At 38.2% G+C, this 20,233-nt stretch overlaps 1 protein-coding gene across 1 annotated transcript in view; it reads left to right on the top strand.

Moving 5' to 3' along the window:
* Positions 1-20,233, top strand: part of NFATC3 (nuclear factor of activated T cells 3) — a 137,920-nt gene that overhangs the window by 82,774 nt on the left and 34,913 nt on the right. The window contains 4 exon segments of the mRNA XM_081217752.1: positions 4,946-5,118; positions 9,036-9,176; positions 15,023-15,078; positions 16,392-16,518. Coding sequence (XP_081073878.1) covers positions 4,946-5,118; positions 9,036-9,176; positions 15,023-15,078; positions 16,392-16,518 — 497 coding nt within the window.

Raw genomic sequence — 20,233 nt, 5'->3', positions numbered from 1 at the left:
AACCTTATCTTTGCCTGCTTTGTTCAAAGGAACAGTACTCGAGAACTCAACTCCACTAAGTCATTACACGGGCTACGATAGAGTTTTTTCATGGCAGAGGTAGACAGCTAGCTGATAATCTCTACTATTAAATTTCTGTGTTCTGTAATAATTAAAAAAAGAACTTTGAATTCTCAGCCAATCCTTTGTTCAGGTACTTGAGCAAAACACTTAAGAAAAACATTGAAAAAAAAAAAGAGAGAAAGAAAAACATTGACTCCAGGCATCCTATTTTGACCAATCTTCAAATAAGGTGAGGTAGCCAGCCTCTGAATGAGGATACAAGAAGGCTTCCTCTCTTTTACTCTAGGATCTTACTTTTTTTTGGCCTCGCCACGTGGCTTGTGGGATCTTAGTTCCCCGACCAGGGATCAGACCTGGGCCCTCGGCAGTGAAAGCACAGAGTCCTAACCACTGGACCACCAGGGAATTCCCTAGGATCTTACTTTTTCATCTAGCATCAAAAGCAATATGAATATACTATTATTCAGCTGCAGAGGGGAATTTGAAACTCAACTTTGAACTATCTTTTTCTAAGAACTCATAAAAGTGATTCTTAGGTGAGTTTGCAGACCATGTTTCCATTGATTCCTCTGGATAGTTCAAGCAGTGAACTTGAATCAAGTAAATAGAAATCACCAGAAGCTTATAACTTAATGGACTGTTAAAAAGCTTTTATCTTTTAAGTTGGTCATTATTACACACACATACACACAGTCTTTTCATGTTAAAGGAAAAAAGTTGGTATTTGCTGACACGGTAGATTTTGCTTTACCAGACAAGGAGAGACCTACAAAAGCTTTATCATCTTTACTTTTTTTTTTTTTTTTTTTTTTGCTGTACACGGGCCTCTCACTGTTGTGGCCTCTCCCGTTGCAGAGCACAGGCTCCGGACGCACAGGCTCAGCAGCCATGGCTCACGGGCCCAGCCGCTCCGCGGCATGTGGGATCTTCCTGGACCGGTGCACGAACCTGCGTCCCCTGCATCGGCAGGCGGACTCTCAACCACTGTGCCACCAGGGAAGCCCCATCTTTACTTTTTAAAAAAAATATTTATTTATTTATTTGGCTGTGCAGGGTCTTAGTTGTGGCACGCGGGATCTTCGTTGTGGCATGTGCAGCATGCAAACTCTTCGTTGAGGCAGTGGGACTCTTGGTTGTGGCATGTGGGATCTAGTTCCCTGACCAGGGATCAAACCTAGGCCCCCAGCATTGGGAGTGTGGAGTCTTAGCCACTGGACCACAAGGGAAGTCCCTATCATCTTTACTTTTTGCCTCAGCTTCCCAAAAGTTCATGATCAAGCTCAATTATAGTAATTATAGTAATTCATATAACCCTAGATTTGGGATATATTTATCTTCTGTTTCTTCTATTCAAAAATATTTCCTATTTCTTTCTTCTTGACCTTATTTGTATTTATGTTGTAAAATGCCTCATATCCTTTTTTAAAATAATGTATAAATCAATAAATTAAAGAAAACAGAGTACATGAGTTTCTAAGACATTCTCTCAAGAACTTGGGAGAGCCTTACCTACAGAATAGCATGAACAAATCAGAGCAGTAGGATCTGAACATATCTTCCTCCTCCTTTTCACATGGAACAGAGGTGGTTCTCAAGATTCATGTTCCCTTCTCCAACCAGAGCTGGCATATACTGCCTGCCTGGATCAGACCAGAAAGAACAAAGTTGTAGAAATACCATTATTACTAGTAGCAAGCAGCTTATCCCCCTTACTCCATCCTACTCTGCCATACACACACCTGAAGCTTCTCTGGCTATCTGTCCACTCTGAACTGTTAGATTGGGGAACAGGAATTCTATAGGAACCAAGGTTTGTGACAACAACATTGTGTGTGTCCAAGAAAGGGTTGAGTAAGGAGCAACTAGGAAGTTACCCAAATCTAAGAAACCTTTTCTAAGTACCTTAGATAACGGGGCAGCTAATGCTGAATGAGCCTGTTTTATCCAGGAACTAATTACTAGGATAAACTGTAGTGACTGAATGTAATATAGTTTCAGGTAGTGGTAGATTAAAAAATTGCGAATGATAAGACCGTTGTTCAAAATAATTTATGCACAAGTGAGTTGTAGGTATGTATTAAAAGGCTCTAGTGGGGACTTCCTTGGTGGTCCACGCTAGAAGCATATGACTCCACACTTCCACTGCAAGGGGCACGGGTTCGATCCCCGGTCAGGGAACTAGGATCCTGCATGCCATGTGGCATGGCCAAAAAAAAAGAAAAAGGCTCTGTTGTTTAAGGTGGGGAAAGATTGGTAGATAGTCCCCTTGTTTTGCCTGCTATCACACAGGCTTGGTCATTTCAAACCTAATCTCTCTTGGATGTGTAAGACCCTTTATTTAAGACCAGTATACCAACCCATAAACTATAGAGACACTCTACAAGATGCTTTAAATATAGCACGCTAGTACATTGCCTTACCGTACTCATAACTCCTCCCTGTTTTTAAAACTCGATGAATATGAATGTGGCAGTGTTGCACTCTGATCTAAAATATAATTGTGTTGTAAACAGAATTTAATAGTTATTTTCATTCCTATAAATGTAGTTTTTTTGGTGGTTTGGTAGCTTTTCTTTTCTTTTTTTTTTTTTTTTGCATTTCTTAGCCAGAGTTTTAAGATTGTCATTTCTGATACTCTTATTCCAAATCTTCTGCTAGAAACTTAACTCTCTGCTAAAATACCTTCCCTTAAAACTCAGTAAAATGCAGACTTCTCTGGTAGCACAGTGGTTAAGAATCTGCCTGCCATGTACGGGACACGTGTTCGATCCCTGATCCAGGAAGATCCCGCATGCTGTGGAGCAACTAAGCCCGTGTGCCACTACCACTGAGCCTGTGCTCTAGAGCCCGCGAGCCACAACTACTCAGCCCGCATGCCACAACTACTGAAGCCCATGCGCGTAGAGCCCGTGCTCCGCAACAAGAGAAGCCACCGCAGTGAGAAGCCCATGTACCGCAACAAAGTAGCCCCTGCTTACCACAACTAGAGAAAGCCTGCGCACAGCAGCGAAGACCCAAAGCAGCCAAACATAAATAAAATAAATAAATGTATTAAAAAAAAACCAAAACTCAGTAAAATGGGGACTTCCCTGGTGATCCAGTGGTTAAGACTCTGTGCTTCCAATGCAGGGGGCCTGGGTTCGATCCCTGGTCAGGGAACTAGATCCCACATGCCGCAACTAAAGATCCCGCATGCCTCAACTAAAGATCCCATATGCTGCAACTAAAGATCCTGCACACTGCAATGAAGATCCCACATGCAGACGCAGCCAAAAAAACAAACAAACAAAAAACTCAAGAATGGATAATCTCTGGTATTTCCTACTAAATACTCATGTTGGCATATTAACATGAATAATCACTACTTTGATACAATTTGATCAATACTGCTTTGAGCTAAAGTGCAGTTTTTCAATATTAAATATAATTTATCCATAAATGAAGTGTTTATTTCCAAAAATATTTACTTTTTTAGAAATTTCTTTTCCTTTGTCTTTCCTAAGATGAAAATATTTATATTTTTCAGATTCTTCCTTGAGCTTTACTGGTTCTTATCTTGATAACCTAGCTTTGTAACATATATTATCCTTCAGAGTGACTTCTCTAACCTCTGAGCAGTGAGCATTAGAGTTGGAACATTAGAGCATTAGAGTGGGTAGATAAAGTAAGAGGATGGATAATAAGGAATGCCATAAGAGAGAGTAAACTTTAACTAGAATGTTTGATTGTTAGTTACCTCTTGCTTTATTCTTCTAATATGTGAATAACAAAGATATGTTATAGGTACTGGTGTTTCCTACCATGATTGTGTGTTAAGCAGCTATACTTAGTAATAAATTTTGAAGATAATGAAATTTTAGACCTTAAATACCAAAACTTTAATCTTATATGTGCATTTCTTAGAAATGTAAGCCTGGGAATTCCCTGGTGTTCCAGTGGTTAGGACTCTGCGCTTTCACTGCCGAGGGCGCAGGTTCAGTCCCTGGTCGGGGAACTAAGATCCTGCAAGCCTCGAAGTGTGCTCCCCCCCAAAAAAAAGAAAGAAAGAAATGAAAGCCTGAGAGATTGTTTTTATTAATAAAAGTTTAAATATGTTATTAATGACTTATTTGTAGTCCTATAAGTTAATCTTTTCTGGCCTATTATATTTATATTATTATATTATATTATTATATTATATTTATAGAATTAGAGTCTTTTACTTTATATTTCACTCATCTAGCTCTGTAACACAAACTGCTCCCCAAATTTAGTGGCTTAAAGTGGCTTAAAGTAGTAACTATTGTTTTTCATGATTCTTCTGGTTGGTTGGACTCAGCTGATCCACTCATGTGGTGTTGGCTGGGATCTCTCATGCCCCTGAATTCGGCTGGGAGCTCAGCTGGGGTAGCTCAAGTAGAGGATTATATGGGCTTTTCTCTCCAGCATGGTAGTTGGACATTTTCATGGTGGCTCAGGGCTCCAAGAGAACAAAAGTGGAAGTTATGGAGCTTCTTAAGTGCTAGGCTTGTAACTTACACAGCATCACTTGGCCACATTCTGTTTGTCAAGGCAAGTCATAAGGCTCACTCTCAAGGAGAGGGGACATAGTTACTCCACCTCTTAATTGGAGAAGTGGCATGTGAATACAAGAATGGGAGGAATTATTGTCAGCCCTCTTTACAGACAATATGCCACACTTAGTATTACACTTTTGTCATACAAAAACATTTTTAATCCTAAAATTTAAATAGCAGAAAATAGCAATCATATCTTTCTTTTTTGACCTGATTTTAGATAGTGATAGTTCTTCCTGGCAAATTAACAATAATTGTTTCGCTGAGTTGTTTAGAACCACTAATTTCTAGTAAGCAAATAAAATTTGTATATTTTTTTTTCCTAGTATTGACTGTGCAGGTATTTTGAAACTCCGCAATTCAGATATAGAACTTCGAAAAGGAGAAACTGATATTGGCAGAAAGAATACTAGAGTACGACTTGTGTTTCGTGTACACATCCCACAGCCCAATGGAAAAGTCCTTTCTCTGCAGACAGCTTCTATACCTGTTGAATGCTGTAAGTGAGACTGTGATATTTTAAAGTTTTGTTTATAATAGGTTATTTTCTGTTTTGTTTATAATGTAATGTTTGGATCAAAAGTAAGCTGAGGGGGCTTCCCTGGTGGCAAAGTGGTTAAGAATCCGCCTGCCAATGCAGGGGACACGGGTTCAAGCCCTGGTCCAGGAAGATCCCACATGCTGCGGAGCAACTAAGCCCACGTGCCACTACAACTGTGCCTGCGCTCTATAGCCCGCAAGCCACAACTACTGAGCCCGTGCGCCACAACTGCTGAAGCCGCATGCCTAGAGCCCATGCTCCACAACGAGAAGTCACCGCAATGAGAAGCCCGAGCACCCCAATGAAGAGTAGCCCCTGCTCGCCACAACGAGAGAAAGCCTGCACGCAGCAACAAAGACCCAATGCAGCCAAAACTGAATGATAATAAATAAAATAAATATTAAAAAAAATGTTTCCAAAAAAAAAAGTAAACTGAGGGCTTCCCTGGTGGCGCAGTGGTTAAGAATCCGCCTGCCAATGCAAGGGACACAGGTCCGGGAAGCCCTCGTCTGGGAAGATCCCACATGCCACGGAGCAACTAAGCCCGTGTGCCACAACTACTGAAGCCACGCATCTAGAGCCCATGCTCTGCAACAAGAGAAGCCACCGCAGTGAGAAGGCCATGCACCGCAACCAAGAGTAGCCCCTGCTCGCTGCAACTAGAGAAAGTCTGCATGCAGCAACAAAGACACAACGCAGCCAAAAATGAAAATAAATAAAATAAATTTTTTAAAAAGTCAACTGAAACCCAGGGTCTGGATAGCTGGTGTGATTTTCTTATATGGAAATAAGCTACATGTTTAGGTGGAGGAGTACTGATCTTGGAGTTAGAAAGTGGCTTCTCATTATAATTTGACCCTAGGTAGCCTGTGTGGCTATAGACATTCTCTTGACCATAGTTTTCTTACTTGTAAATGAGGAAGGTGGGCTTGATGACACCTGAGGACCAAATTATGAAGCTATGATTCTCACATTAAGTGTCATTGATACTTGGTCATCTTTGTTTCATTAAAATGTTGGAAGATGCCTGTCTCTGCAAGCTGACACTTCAGCTGAATAGGGACTTACAGGATTTTGGTTTTTGGGTTTTTTTTTACCATAAATTTATGTACAACACCAGGTTGAGAAAGTGAATGCTTTTTCCCTGGTTTTTCAGAGCCAAGAAATGAGAAAAGGCCTAGAACCTGATATCTACTCAAGCCCTTGAGAACTGTGGACCTCTGGCAGTTAGCTGATAGGACTGAAATATTGAGATTGCAATTTAGATTTTTAGAGCACAGACTTAGAAGTGTTCTAATTCCTTGTCTTAATTTTGTGTGGGAGGAAACTGAGGCACAAGTATCTTAAGTGCTCTTCCCAGGTTATTTGCTTGTTGGTGTGACAGAGCTGTGGCTAGAACACAGGTTTTCTTAGTACTCTTTTGATTATGTTATATCATTTTATTTCTATTAACCACATGCATTCTTAATTTGGGATCATACCTACTGTATTACTTTCCTATGCCTCCTTTTGCTGTTCACTGGAGTAATACTTTATCATTTTCCAGTCGACTATGGGAATCACTGAGCAAATCCATGGTAATAGAATCACTGTAGAAGTAATTTTTGTATTAATTTTTAATAGATAATACAGGTACATGGTACAAAATTCAAAAAGAGTAAAAGAGCATAGAATGAAAAGTAAATTTTCAAGTCAGCTAGTTCCCTTTCTTAGAAACAGCTATCATTGCCACAATCTTTGTTACCCTGCCCGACAAATGCCCATTTAAGCATATATTTCTCTAATTTTTAGCAACATAATTTAAATAATTTAAGTTCATAGAGTAGTTTGAGTTTTTGAGATGAATTTACTCTAAAATTATTCTGTTTTCTCTTTTAGTTTATTAAATTATTGTGTGATTATTGTTGAGAGTATAGAAAATGCAAAATGGTACAAAGAGTAGCATTAGAATCTTTTTTGTAATAGTACTTCTCTGAGATAGTCACTATTAACCTTTTTTTGGATTTTTTTCCTTTTTTTTTGGTCTATGTGTGTGCGTGCGTGTGCACGCACACACAATATTTGGTAGTTTCACTTACAGTGGGCATTTTCTCATATAGTTAAATATTCTTCAAAAATGCTTTTAGCACATGCATAATATTTTATTATGGCTATGCCACTTGGTGAACACATTTTTGCTGTTACTTTGAATGTACTTGTGATAGCTAGTTTCCACTATAAATATCTAAAACTTGAATTAGTCTTACTCCATAGGCTAGTCAGTGCTTGTTTTTATGCCCCTTCTTTGTGAGCCATTTAGAACATAAGTAAGGACATAGTGTTTTCTGAGATCTAGATTTGTGCTTGGTACTTTCTAAGTTGTAGTTCATCCTAAATCCCAGACCCATCTCCTATGAAACATTCTCTTTGGGGCTGGGATCCTAATTCATATACCTTTTGTGTCTTGGTATTAAATAGTTGGAAGAGAGGGAATTCCCTGGTGGTCCAGTGGTAAAGAATCCGCCTTGCAGTGCAGGAGACGGGGGTTCAATCCCTAGTCAGGGAACTAAGATTCCACATGCCGCGGGGCAACTAAACCCGCATGCCACAACTACTGAGCCTGCACACCTCAACTAGAGCCCGCGTGCCACAAACTACAGAGCCCACGCACCCTGGAGCCCACGTGCCACAACTAGAGAAGAGAAAACCCACACACCACAACTAGAGAGAAGCCCTCGCATGGCAACGAAAGATCCTGCATGCCACAACTAAGACCCAACACAGCTAAAAGTAAATAAAATAAATACATCTTCAAAAAAATAAATAGTTGGAAGAGGCATAGTGAACTGGGACTGCATGCTTCATAAAGGCAGTCAAGTTGTTTAAATTTCTTTAAAATGTTGTTCTGGCCAAACAAAACACAGCTGACCCTCAAAGCCACCAATTTTCCACCCAAGTAGTAGGACTAAAAGTAGACCTGTTTCCAAAATGTGAAGAAGAAGGTATAATCCACCCTTTTTGTTTGTTTTATTCCAGAGAGAAACCTAGTTATTGAGGCATTTGGCAGGAATAAACCCTTAGAGAACCTAAGCAGTCAAAAGAAGTATAATGTATAGCTTGAAACTCAAGCATTTTTTAAAAAGGAAAGAAAAGCCAGAAGTAGGATCTCCAGAAAATACAGCAACTTGAAATCAGTAGATATTAGAAAAAGGCAGCAACAAGGAAAAGTTAATAGTTTACATAATAACTTGTAGGCTTTAAGAAAAATTATGTTCACATACCCTGGGAAGGAAGAGTATAGTGCACTAAGAAATATTTATGTTCATTTTTTAAAATTCTGTATTGAAATGTGTACTTCATGTATACTTCAGTTTTTGGAAGATGTCCAAAATGTAATTCTGATGCCTCACTGATGATCTGGTTATTTTCTTGATGAAAGGGCTACTTGGTGTTTGTCCTTTAGAAACTTGTCTTCTTTTAATTGTATGCAATATAATTATGCATCTTCGGATTTAATTTGCTTTTTATAATTATATTAAATTTATCAATTGTAACAGACAAGTTGTGGGGAAGAAATGTACTAAAGACAAGCTAAAAAAAGAAAAGTGGATGAGGTGAATGTGTTGGAGTCAGTATAAGTTGTAGGCATTAATTAATTTCTCTTTATTAGTTTCTCTATAGTTGTAGTCTAAGAAAATTATTTAAAATCACTTGACTGTAATAAATGTATTTTGTTTTCTAAATAGCACAGTTATTTTAGTGGATATTGTTACCATTGCCTTGCATTTTAAAAACCCAGAGTTGCTTCTTTTATAGCTAGACTTTGTCATTTACATATGAAAGAGTGTAAACTAATATTTTGTTTCTTCTCAACTCTTAAAAAAACAAAAAAACAGCCCAGCGATCTGCTCAAGAACTTCCTCATATTGAGAAGTACAGTATCAACAGTTGTTCTGTAAATGGAGGTCATGAAATGGTTGTTACTGGATCTAATTTTCTTCCAGAATCCAAAATCATCTTTCTTGAAAAAGGACAAGGTAAATAATATAAGATCTGAGTTGACTCAGACATAGAAAACAAACTTATGGTTACCAAATGGTATAGGAGGCGGGGAGGGATAAATTAGGAGTTTGGGATAAGCAGATACAAGCTACTATATATACTATATATACTGTATAAACAACAAGGTCCTAATGTAGAGCACAGGGAACTATATTCAATATCTTGTAATAAACTATAATGGAAAAGAATCCAAAAAAGAATAAATAAATACATATATATACACAACTGAATCACTTTGCTGTACACCAGAAACTAACATAATGTTATAAATCAACTATACTTCAATAAATAAATAAATAGATAGATAGATAGATAAGATTTGAGTTGATTGAACTCAGACTAAGGGGCAAAAGGTTAAAGTGAATTATTCAGATGTTTCACTGACATTAATCACAAAATAGTTTTCTTAAAGCTATAGGCATCATTTACACAGATTTTACTGTAAACCAAACATTTATTAAATTTTCATATGAATATTAAGTTCTCATTAAGGATATCTCAAAAGTAAAAGAATCCCCCAATATTTCTTCAAGAGAATTGAAAATATAAGTCACACAGAAATTTGGACACAAATGCTTTTAGCAGCATTAATCATAATAGCCAAAAAATGTAAACAACTCAAATACTTATCAACTGATAAATGGATAATCAAAATGTGATATATTCATACAATGGGATATTATTTAGCCATAAAAAAGAATAAAGTACTGATTAATGCTACAACATGGATGACCCTTAAAAACATTTTGCTAGGGACTTCGCTGGTGGTCCAGTGGTTAAGACTCCACACTCCCAATGCAGGGGGCCCAGGTTCGATCCCTGGTCAGGGAACTGGAGCCCGCATGCCACAACTAAAAGATCCTGCATGCCTCAACTGAAGATCCCACGTTGAGGCACACTGCAACAAAGATCCCATGTGCTGCAACTAAGACCTGGTGCAGCCAAATAAATCAATCAATAAATATTTTTTAACTTACTAAAATTAATTAAAAAAAATAAAAACACGAAAAATCTCAAACAACCTAACTTTACACCTCAAGGAACTAGAAGAAGTACAAATGAAGCCCAAAGTTAGTAGAAGGAAGGAAATAACAAAAATTACAGCAGAAATAAGTGAAATAGAGACTAAAAAGACAATAGAAAATATAAGTGAAACTAGGAGTTGGTTCTTTGAAAAGAGAAACAAAGTTGACTTTTAGCTAGACTCACCAAGAAAAATAAGAGAGGACTCATGTAAAATCAGAAATGAGAGAGGAAATATTACAGCTGATACCACAGAAATACAAAGGGTCATAAGAGACCACTGTGAACAATCATATGCCAAAAAATTGGACAGCCTAGAAAAAAATGGATAAATTCCTAGAAACATACACCCTACCAGAGACTGAATCATGATGAAATAGAATATCTGAGCAGACCAAATACTAGTAGGGCGATTGAATCAGTAATCAAAACCTCCCAACAGGGCTTCCCTGGTGGCACAGTGGTTGAGAGTCTGCCTGCCAATGCAGGGGACACGGGTTCGTGGCCCGGTCTGTGAAGATCCCACATGCCGCGGAGTGGCTAGGCCCGTGAGCCATGGCCGCTGAGCCTGCGTGTCCGGAGCCTGTTCTCCACAACGGGAGAGGCCACAACAGTGAGACCCACGTACCGCAAAAAAAAAAAAAAACCTCCCAACAAACAAAAGTCCAGGATCTGATGAATTCTACCAAACATTCAAAGAAGAACTAATACCAAGCCTTCTAAATTTTTCCAAAAAACAGGAGAGGAGGGAACTATCCAAACTCATTTTTTGAGGCTAGCATTACCTTGATGTCAAAACTATTACAGGCCAATATACCTGATGAACATAGATGCAAAAATCTTCAACAAAATATTAGCAAACCAAATTCAACAGTACTTTAACAGGATCATATACCATCATCAAGTGGGATTTATTCCAGAGATAGACGGATGGTTTAACATTGGCAAATCAGTCAACGTGATACACCACATTATCGTGATTAAAAAAAGCATTTGACAAAATTCAGCATCCATTTATGATTTAAAAACTGTTGGGCTTCCTTGGTGGCGCAGTGGTTGAGAATCCGCCTGCCAATGTAGGGGACATGGGTTCAACCCCTGGTCCGGGAAGATCCCACATGCTGCAGAACAACTAAGCCTGCATGCTGCAACTACTGAAGCCCACGCACCTAGAGCCCATGCTCCGCAACAAGAGAAGCCACCACAGTGAGAAGACTGCACCGCAACGAAGAGTAGCCCCTGCTCGCCTCAACTAAAGAAGGCCCACGTGCAGCAACGAAGACCCAACATGCCAAAAATAAATAAATAAAATAAATGTATTAAAAAAAAACTTTAAAAAACTATCAACAAAGAGGGTGTAGAAGGAATGTACCTTAACATAATAGAGGCCATATGTGACCAGCCCATAGCTAATATCTTAATGGTGAAAAGCTGAAAGCTTTTCCTCTTAAGATCAGGAAGAGAAGGATGCCCACTCTTGCCACTTTTATTCAACATAGTATAGGAAGTTCTAGCCAGAAAAGTTAGGCAAGAAAAAGAAATAAAAGGTATTCCAATTGGAAAGGAAGAAGTAAAACTGTCACTATTTGCAGATGATGTGGTATTATATATAGGAAACCGTAAAGCTCTATCAAAAAAACTGTTAAAACTAATAAATTCAGTTAAGTTGCAGGATATAAAACAAATATACAAAAATGTGTTGTATTTCTATATAATAATGTACTATCAAGAAGAGAAATTAAGGGCTTCCCTGGTGGCGCAGTGGTTGAGAGTCCGCCTGCTGATGCAGGGGACGCGGGTTCGTGCCCCGGTCCGGGAAGATCCCACACGCTATGGAGCGGCTGGGCCCGTGAGCCATGGCCGCTAGGCCTGTGCGTCCGGAGCCTGTGCTCCACAGCGGGAGAGGCCACAACAGTGAGAGGCCCACGTACCACAAAAAAAAAAAAAAAAAAAAAAAAAAAGAAGAGAAATTAAGAAAATATCATTTACAATTGCATCAAAAAGAATAAAATACCTAGGAATAAATTTAACCAAGAAGGTGAAAGGCCTATGTATCAGAAACTACAAGATTTTAATGAAAGAAATTGAAGAAGACACAAATAAATGGAAAGATATTCTGTGCTCATGGATTGGAAGAATTAATATTGTGAAAATGTCCATATTACCCAAAGCAATCTACAGATTCAGTGCAATCCCTATCGAAGTTCCAGTGGCATTTTTCACAGAAATAGAACAATCCTAATAGAACTGTAAAAGACCCAAATAGCCAGAGTAATCTGGAGAAAGAAGAGCAAAGCTGGAGACATCACACTCCCTGATTTCAAACTATATTACAAAGCTATAGTAATTAAATTAGTATGGTATTGGCATCAAAACAGACATATAGATCAATGGAACAGAATAGAGAGCCCAGAAATAAACCTACATGTATATGGTCAATTAATATAAAACAAAGGAGCCAAGAATACACAATGGGGAAAGAACAAGTTTCTTCAATAAGTGGTATTGAGAAAATTAGCCACATGCAAAAGAATGAAAGTGGGCCACTCTCTTAAACCATACACAAAAACTAACTCAAAATGAATTGAAGGCTTGAATATAAAACCTGAAACCGTAAAACTAGAAAAATACATAGGTGGTAAGCCATGGCATAGGTCTTGACAATGATTTTTTGAGTCTGACACCAAAAGCAAAAGCATCAAAAGCAAAAATAAACAAGAGGGGCTACATCAAACTAAAAAGCATCTGCACAACAAAGGAAACTATCAACAAAATGAAAAGGCAACCTGCTGAATGAGAGAAAATATTTACAAATCATATATCTGATAAGGGGCTACTATCCAAAGCATATAAGGAGCTCATATAGCTCAATAGCAAAAAATCAAGCAATCCCAATTAAGCAATGGGCAGAAGATCCCAACAGACATTTTTTTCCAAAGAAGATCACAGATGGCCAACAGATATGAAAAGACGCTCTACATTGTTAATCATCAGTGAAATGCAAGTCAAAACCATGGAGAGATACCACCTTCCACCTCTTAGAATGGCTATTATTAAAAAGACTAGAAAAAACCAAGTGTTGGCAAGGATGTGGAGAAAAGGGAATCGTTGCATACTGTTTGTGGGAATGTAAACTGGTGCAATCACTACAAAAAATATTTTGGAGGTTCCTCAAAAAATTAAAAGTAGAACTACCATATGATCTAGTGGTACACTTCTGAGTATTTATCTGAAAAAAACAGAAACACTTAACTTGAAAAAACATATACACCCCAGTGTTCATTGCAGCAGTATTTACAGTAGCCAAGACTAGGTTAAAGACCCTGACCTCTGTGCTCTTAGTACATCCAAAATGCACCTTTATTAGTTATTGTAACCACCACATTTCATTATAATGAGCTGTTTATATCTGCCTTTCATCCACAAACTGAAGGCAGGGTATCCTATCTCCATTATCTCAGCAACCCAAAGTGCTTGGCATGTTGGGACCCAGCAGATGATTGCTGAACTGAGCTGTAGTTCTAAGCATTTTTCTGTAGTATTTCTTGTGCACAAGGGTAGCTCTTAGCTATATTGGACTGGAAAGTGATAGTCACAATCTAGACAGCATTTCATTGAGTCTTCTGATATTTTCACAGACCAGATGAAGTCATGCTAGCTGTGAAGATACTTGTATGGGTTAGTCACTGGGTAAATGCCCATGACATAAAAAGAATGCTGGAGTGAGAGCTCTAGTAGCAGGTGGGGCTTTCCCCAGGTAAATAATTCACTTGGGACGAAGAGACAGAAAATGAGCTGGCCAGATCTTTAGGTGACACAAATCTGGAAAGCCTAGGAAATAGTTCATAAGACCATCAGTATCTAAGAAGATCTTGACAAGCCAAGCAATCCTAGAAAGTGAAGTCTAGTAGGGGGAAATTAACATAACAAGGGTTGGGGGTTAAAAAAAAAAGCCAGCTGCATAAGTACACAGTGTGGGAGCTTGAGCTTGGCAGTAGGAAATGTGGCAGACAGAGGGACACTGCTGGCCACACACTAAGTGTATGAGTCAGCATGGTGTAGCTGCCCCAGAAAACTTATTAACAGAGACACAGCATCTCCACAGAATTTGGCAAGAGCCTCAGTCACACTCTATCATTTCTGGATCATTTCTCACCTTTTCTACTCAGTCCTGAGCCTGGTGCATTTGGAGGGAGATGGTCACACTGGAGGAGAATTCAAAGAAGAGTGACCAGGAAGGGTAAAATATTGTTTAAGAGATAAATGCAGAACTGGGGGTGCTAGCCAGCAGAAAAGGAGACACAGGCAAACAGCTGCTTTTAAACATCTGAAGTATTGTCTCACAGAAATGCTCAAGATTTTGGGGCAGTGGCTACAAGGCGTAGTGCTTAGACCAGAGGTTGGATACTAGAAGGAGACAGATGTCGTCTATCATGAAGATAGATGCAATTTTCTAGCAGCAGTTACTATCCAAAGATGAAATGGGTTACTTGGTTAGGGAATGAGTTTCCCATTACTTAAGGCATACAAGCAGAAGTTGACCACCACTTGGTAGAGAGGTGTTTTCAGAAGATTTTCAAACATCACTTAGTAGAATAAACTCTCTGGGCCCTGCAAACTTGGGCAGCCCAAGATCTTTCTCCCCATTTTTTCCCCATGGGTACACATTTTATTTTCATAATGGAAGTCAGCGGGGTAAAGATTCCTTTTGCCAATAAATTTGTGATACTAAATACATTAGATTTTGTATGCTTTTTGACTTGAATTCCTTTTAACTGTATATTGTTTCTGTCAATAGATGGACGACCTCAGTGGGAAGTAGAAGGGAAAATCATCAAAGAAAAATGTCAAGGGGTAAGAAGTTTACTTCTTTAGAAATATGTAAGAAACTTAATGAGAAAATTGGATAATGCTGCTTTATGGTATAGGTGAGGAGTCTTATCTGTTGAGTAATGGAAAAGTAAATTAGAATTTTTAGAAGTTTGGACGTGAGATAGATACTTTCCTGGTACTAAAATTAAAGTTTAAGAAAGATAAACAGTTGGTGTCTTTCTTCCCCTTTTTTGTGTATAGGAAAGGAGAAATTAGGAATGAAAGATTATTACAAGGTTCTTACTGAAGTTATTGATTTATTTCTCTGAATTCAGTGAAGAGATCAAACAAATTCAGTGAAGAACTTATACAGTGGGCAAAAAATAGGAGGAGGACAAGCCCTCGGGGTTTTGTGTATTTAATACACTATTTCCAACTCCTTCACATTAAGCCTTCCAGGAATCAGCACTGAAAGTTGTGGTCCCTTCATCCTGGTTGGAATGGAGACAGAATTTTTTTCTGGGATAGACAGTACCACTTCCTACAGTGCTCTCCAAAGACCTAGAGAAGTTAGATTAAGGATTGCAGTTGAGGACTTCCCTGGTGGTCCAGTGGTTAAGACTCTACGCTGCCAATGCAGGGGGAGCGGGTTCAGTCACTGGTCGGGGAACTAAGATCCCCACATGCTGTACGGAGCGGCCGAAGGCTTAAAAAAAAAGGATTGCAGTTGATTTGGGGCTAAAAGTTTTCACCCTGCATATGTAAAATTATTTTTAATATAGGTGCAGATTTTGTGTATTGCCAGTTTAGAACATTTTGAATATAAAATTTAAGATGAGGGAGTTCCCTGGTGGTCTAGTGGTTAGGATTCGGTGCTTTCCCTGCCATGGACCAGGCTCAATCCCTGGTCGGGGAACTGAGATCCTGCAAGCTGAACAGTGAGGCCCCCCCGCCAAAAAAAAATTAAGATAAGAAATCTAAACTGTAACACAACTTGGGAACTATTAAGCTTGATTAAAAATTAGAACAGACTTCCACTTAAGATGTATAGTAATATGTAGTATTTATTAGAGCAAAATATCTGGCTATATAGTATGTAAGACTTTTGATTTCTGTTACAACTAGAAACCCAAGTGGGTGAGTGAAAAGCAATTTCTCCTTTAATGGTTTACTTGAAAGAGCTTTTCTCTGCTAAGACTGAAGTATCCATAGAGTAAATCTCCAGATGACTTATATACCAGTTTACTCACATAATGAGCCTGAATAGTTAAGACTCATGAGACGTGTTGAGTTTAGCAGGTGCATTTCATTTTTAGTTCTGAGTGTAACACAATCTTGCTTTCCATGCTCCTTAGGCTCACATTGTCCTTGAAGTTCCTCCATATCATAACCCAGCAGTTACAGCTGCAGTGCAGGTGCACTTTTATCTTTGCAATGGCAAGAGGAAAAAAAGCCAGTCTCAACGTTTTACTTACACACCAGGTACGAGGAGTTGTGATGGTTTACTATAGAGCTTTCTTTCATAATGAATAAAAAGTTATTAAATGAATCCTGTATTAGAGTGTTTAAAGGTAGGGTCCTTATAATCAATAAAAATCCCAGCGCATGCTTAATCTGTAAAGTTTGTATTGACTTTAAGTATTAGATCTGATAGCAATTGTTATTTTGTAGTCACTTATTATAAGGAAATTAAAAGATTGTATCAATAGATTTGAAGTCTGTTTTTCAGGAGTTACCAAAAATCACCAGCACTGTTGGAATAGTAGGTGTTTGTGAATACGTGTGAACTTTCCTTGTGCCCTTCCAGTGTCCTTAGCACTGCAGAAAGGCAGTGTGCCTGTTTCATAGTGTCTTCATCTCAACCATTCCCAATCAAAACGGAAAATCTCTCATTAAATTTTCATTTGACAAGCAGCAACTGTAGCATATATTATTGGCTTTGGGGGAATATAACATTGATGGCAGAATTCCTGATTTTATAGAGACACCATAACAAAGGAGGCTTTCACACCTCTTTCTGCAGCAGTTCAAGTGCTGTAATTTTCCAGATCTGGATTGTGACACATGAATATTATATGCACTAATTCACGCTGATGTTTACATAGAGAACAGACATTTATAGAGGTCTTCTCTGTGTTAGGTGCTGCATTTGTCACCAGAACACATAATGATAAAAAAATCATAGTGAACCTTATTCTTCAAAACTTGTTGTAAAAACTTTTAAATGGTTTATAGTAAATGAAAAGAACAAACACATGAATTTCAGAGGGTATTGGTTATGTCATTCATTTGTCATCATATTCTTTAAAGCCTGGCTTTAGAGCCTCTGAAAGCCACTTATATTCCAGAATCTGAAAATTATTATTACTTGATCGTGTTAATACATTACTTGGTAATAAAATATTTCAGATAATTTTCAAATAGAATACAAACGTTTGAAAACAAGATTTTGATTAGCCATTTCATTTACTCATTAATTCAATAAGTATTTAAGGGTGCACACTAGTTGGGTAAAACCTCTCTTAGCTTCTCTCATGGAGCTTATAATCTAGTGGAACAAATAGAAGCTAATAAACCTCTAAATAAATAAATTACTTACAAGTTTGTAATTAGAAACAGGTAAGGAACGTTAAGGAAAGGGAAACAGTGCTGTCGGTGGAAATAACAGAGGGACCCTTGTCTAGGCTAACTGGCTGTGAAAAAACTTCTATGAGGAGTTGAGAACTGGAAAATAATAGAAATAGTTTATAATTATGTAACATTTACTATGTTTTAGTACTGTTCTAAGACCTTTCTGTATTCATTTAATCCTCTTAATAAACCTATGGGGGGGGGCTTCCCTGGCGGCGCAGTGGTTAAGAGTCTGCCTGCCGATGCAGGGGACACAGGTTCATGCCCCGGTCCAGGAAGATCCCACATGCCACGGAGCGGCTGGGCCCGTGAGCCATGGCTGCTGAGCCTGTGCGTCTGGAGCCTGTGCTCCGCAACGGGAGAGGCCACAACAGTGAGAGGCCCGCGTACCGCAAAAAAAAAAAAAAAAAAAAAAACCTATGGGATAGATTATTCTCTTATTTTACAAATGAGGAGACTGAGTGGCTAAGTAATGTGCCCAGGGTCTCACAGCATAAGTCCTAGAGCCAAACATCATACATAGGCAGTCTGGTTCCAGAGTCTGGGCTCATAACGTATCCTAGACTACATCTGTTTGTTCATTTATTTAGTAAACATATAGAGCATTTAGTGTGTGCTGGGTGCTATTCTCAGCAGTTTATACGTAATAACTCATTTATCCTCCCATAACCCTATAAGGTAGATAGTGTTGCCCTTCCCATTTGGCAAGTGAGTGAACTGAGACCACACAGCTAATAAAGGCAGAGGTGAGATTTTAATCCAGGCAGTGTGGCTATACAGTCTATACTGTTAATTACTGTTAGATAAAGTGTGGGAGAACATTCCACATAAAGGCAGTAGCATATGCAAAGGCCTTATGGTTGGTTGGATCATAGAGTATTGAAAGAGTTCTAAGAAGTGAGTTTTAATAGGGAGGTGACGTGATCAGATTTGTAATTCAAAAATAATTTTTCCCATGTTTCTTCTGTCACTTTATAAGATGTCATTGACCAGTTTAGTCTTTTCTCAACTTACTAACTGGAGGGTGAGATTTATATGGGAGAGGCCCAAGAAGGTTAAAAAGGTGATTCAGACAGCTAGAGTATTTTGAGTATACAGAGGAGAGAGCATCAGTGATGATAAAGAATATCAGGTTTCTGGGAAAGGTGGGAAAGGATAGGATTTAAAATATGCAAGTTGGAATGGACCTTAAATGGGAGAAGGAACAAGAGGGAAGGTAAAGGAGATGAACAAGATGGATATACATTAGGAAGGTTTACAGATTTAGTAATGGAGAGTTTAGGGAGTTTCCATATGATAGCTTCAATTTTGTTTCTGTAAAGAATGACATGAAGTCTCCTATTGTGAGCAGAGAGAGGGGAATGGCGGTGATTTGGCAGTTTAACAGTATGGAGAAGTTTGAAAAAGTTGTTGTAAAGAGGGAAAAGTAAGTTACCACAGAAATGTAATAGGATTCTAGGCATGATCAAAGGGCACCTTTGATGTTGATATTTGTTAATTTATGGATACTAATTAGCTCTGCTGTGTAACTTTCTTAAGCAGCACTCAGATTCTTCAGGGCAGGTGGTAAAATATGGATAGTAGAGCTCTTCCATGGTGAGAGTTACTAAAGACAATAGGGTCCAAGAATGTTAGCAAATTCTTTTGAGGTGAGGAACTATAGAATCTTAACTTGAATAAGAAAGGAGAGAGCTTCTAGAATTGGGGTAAAAAGACAATAGGGTCAGCATGTTAGAGGTGTTGATTACTACCATCATAGTGGTGGTAATAGGCAAACAGAAAGGAGCAAATATTAATGCCTTTACATTATCAGCTCTTGAATTGAGAGGACAATATAAAGGCAGAGTCCTAGAGGGCATTACATGTAAAAATGGAAATCAATGGGGCTCCAGAGTGCAGGGAGATATTGGATTGGACTGGAGCTGTCATAACTGGCTTTATGGTTGACAGAATACAAATCAAATGGCACACACTAACGAAGGAAGAGTGGACACACAGGAGTGTTTGGACAGTCCTTATTCTGGTTGATTACTGCTTTTTGTCTGTAACATTTGGCTTTTTTCACTTTTTTTCTAAAATGAAATTTTGAATAAAGTTTTTACAAAGGCAAATACATAACTGAATTTTTTTAAAAGACAAGTTGAAAAAAATTTTTTAAACACCCATATTCTCTTCCACTATGTCATTCTCTCCTTTTAGATCCTTTTGATCCATATATAGATACATCCTTTTAAAAATAGAAATGGGACCATGCTATATTATATATACTAATTTTGTAACCTGAACATTTTTATTTTTCCTTAACAGCAGATAGAGTTTAACAGACTTTTGATCGCTTTTTAGTATTCTACTGTATGCCCCTTTGTTATTTTAGAATTATTGTGTTTGTCTTTTTAATTTTATGAATTCTTTATATTAGAGATTTTAGTCATTTGTTTATGTTGGGGCAATAATTCCTTTTTAAATTTTATAAAAATTTTAGATATTTGTAAGTTGCATGTTTTTTATTAAAGGATTTGTTAATTTGTTTCCTTTTTGGCAACCCCCTAGCAATAGGGATCTGACC

This window comes from Mesoplodon bidens, assembly GCF_964165515.1.
Source record: "Mesoplodon bidens genome assembly, chromosome: 18".
Classification (NCBI taxonomy): domain Eukaryota; kingdom Metazoa; phylum Chordata; class Mammalia; order Artiodactyla; family Ziphiidae; genus Mesoplodon; species Mesoplodon bidens.
This window is presented reverse-complemented; position numbering and strand designations above follow the sequence as displayed.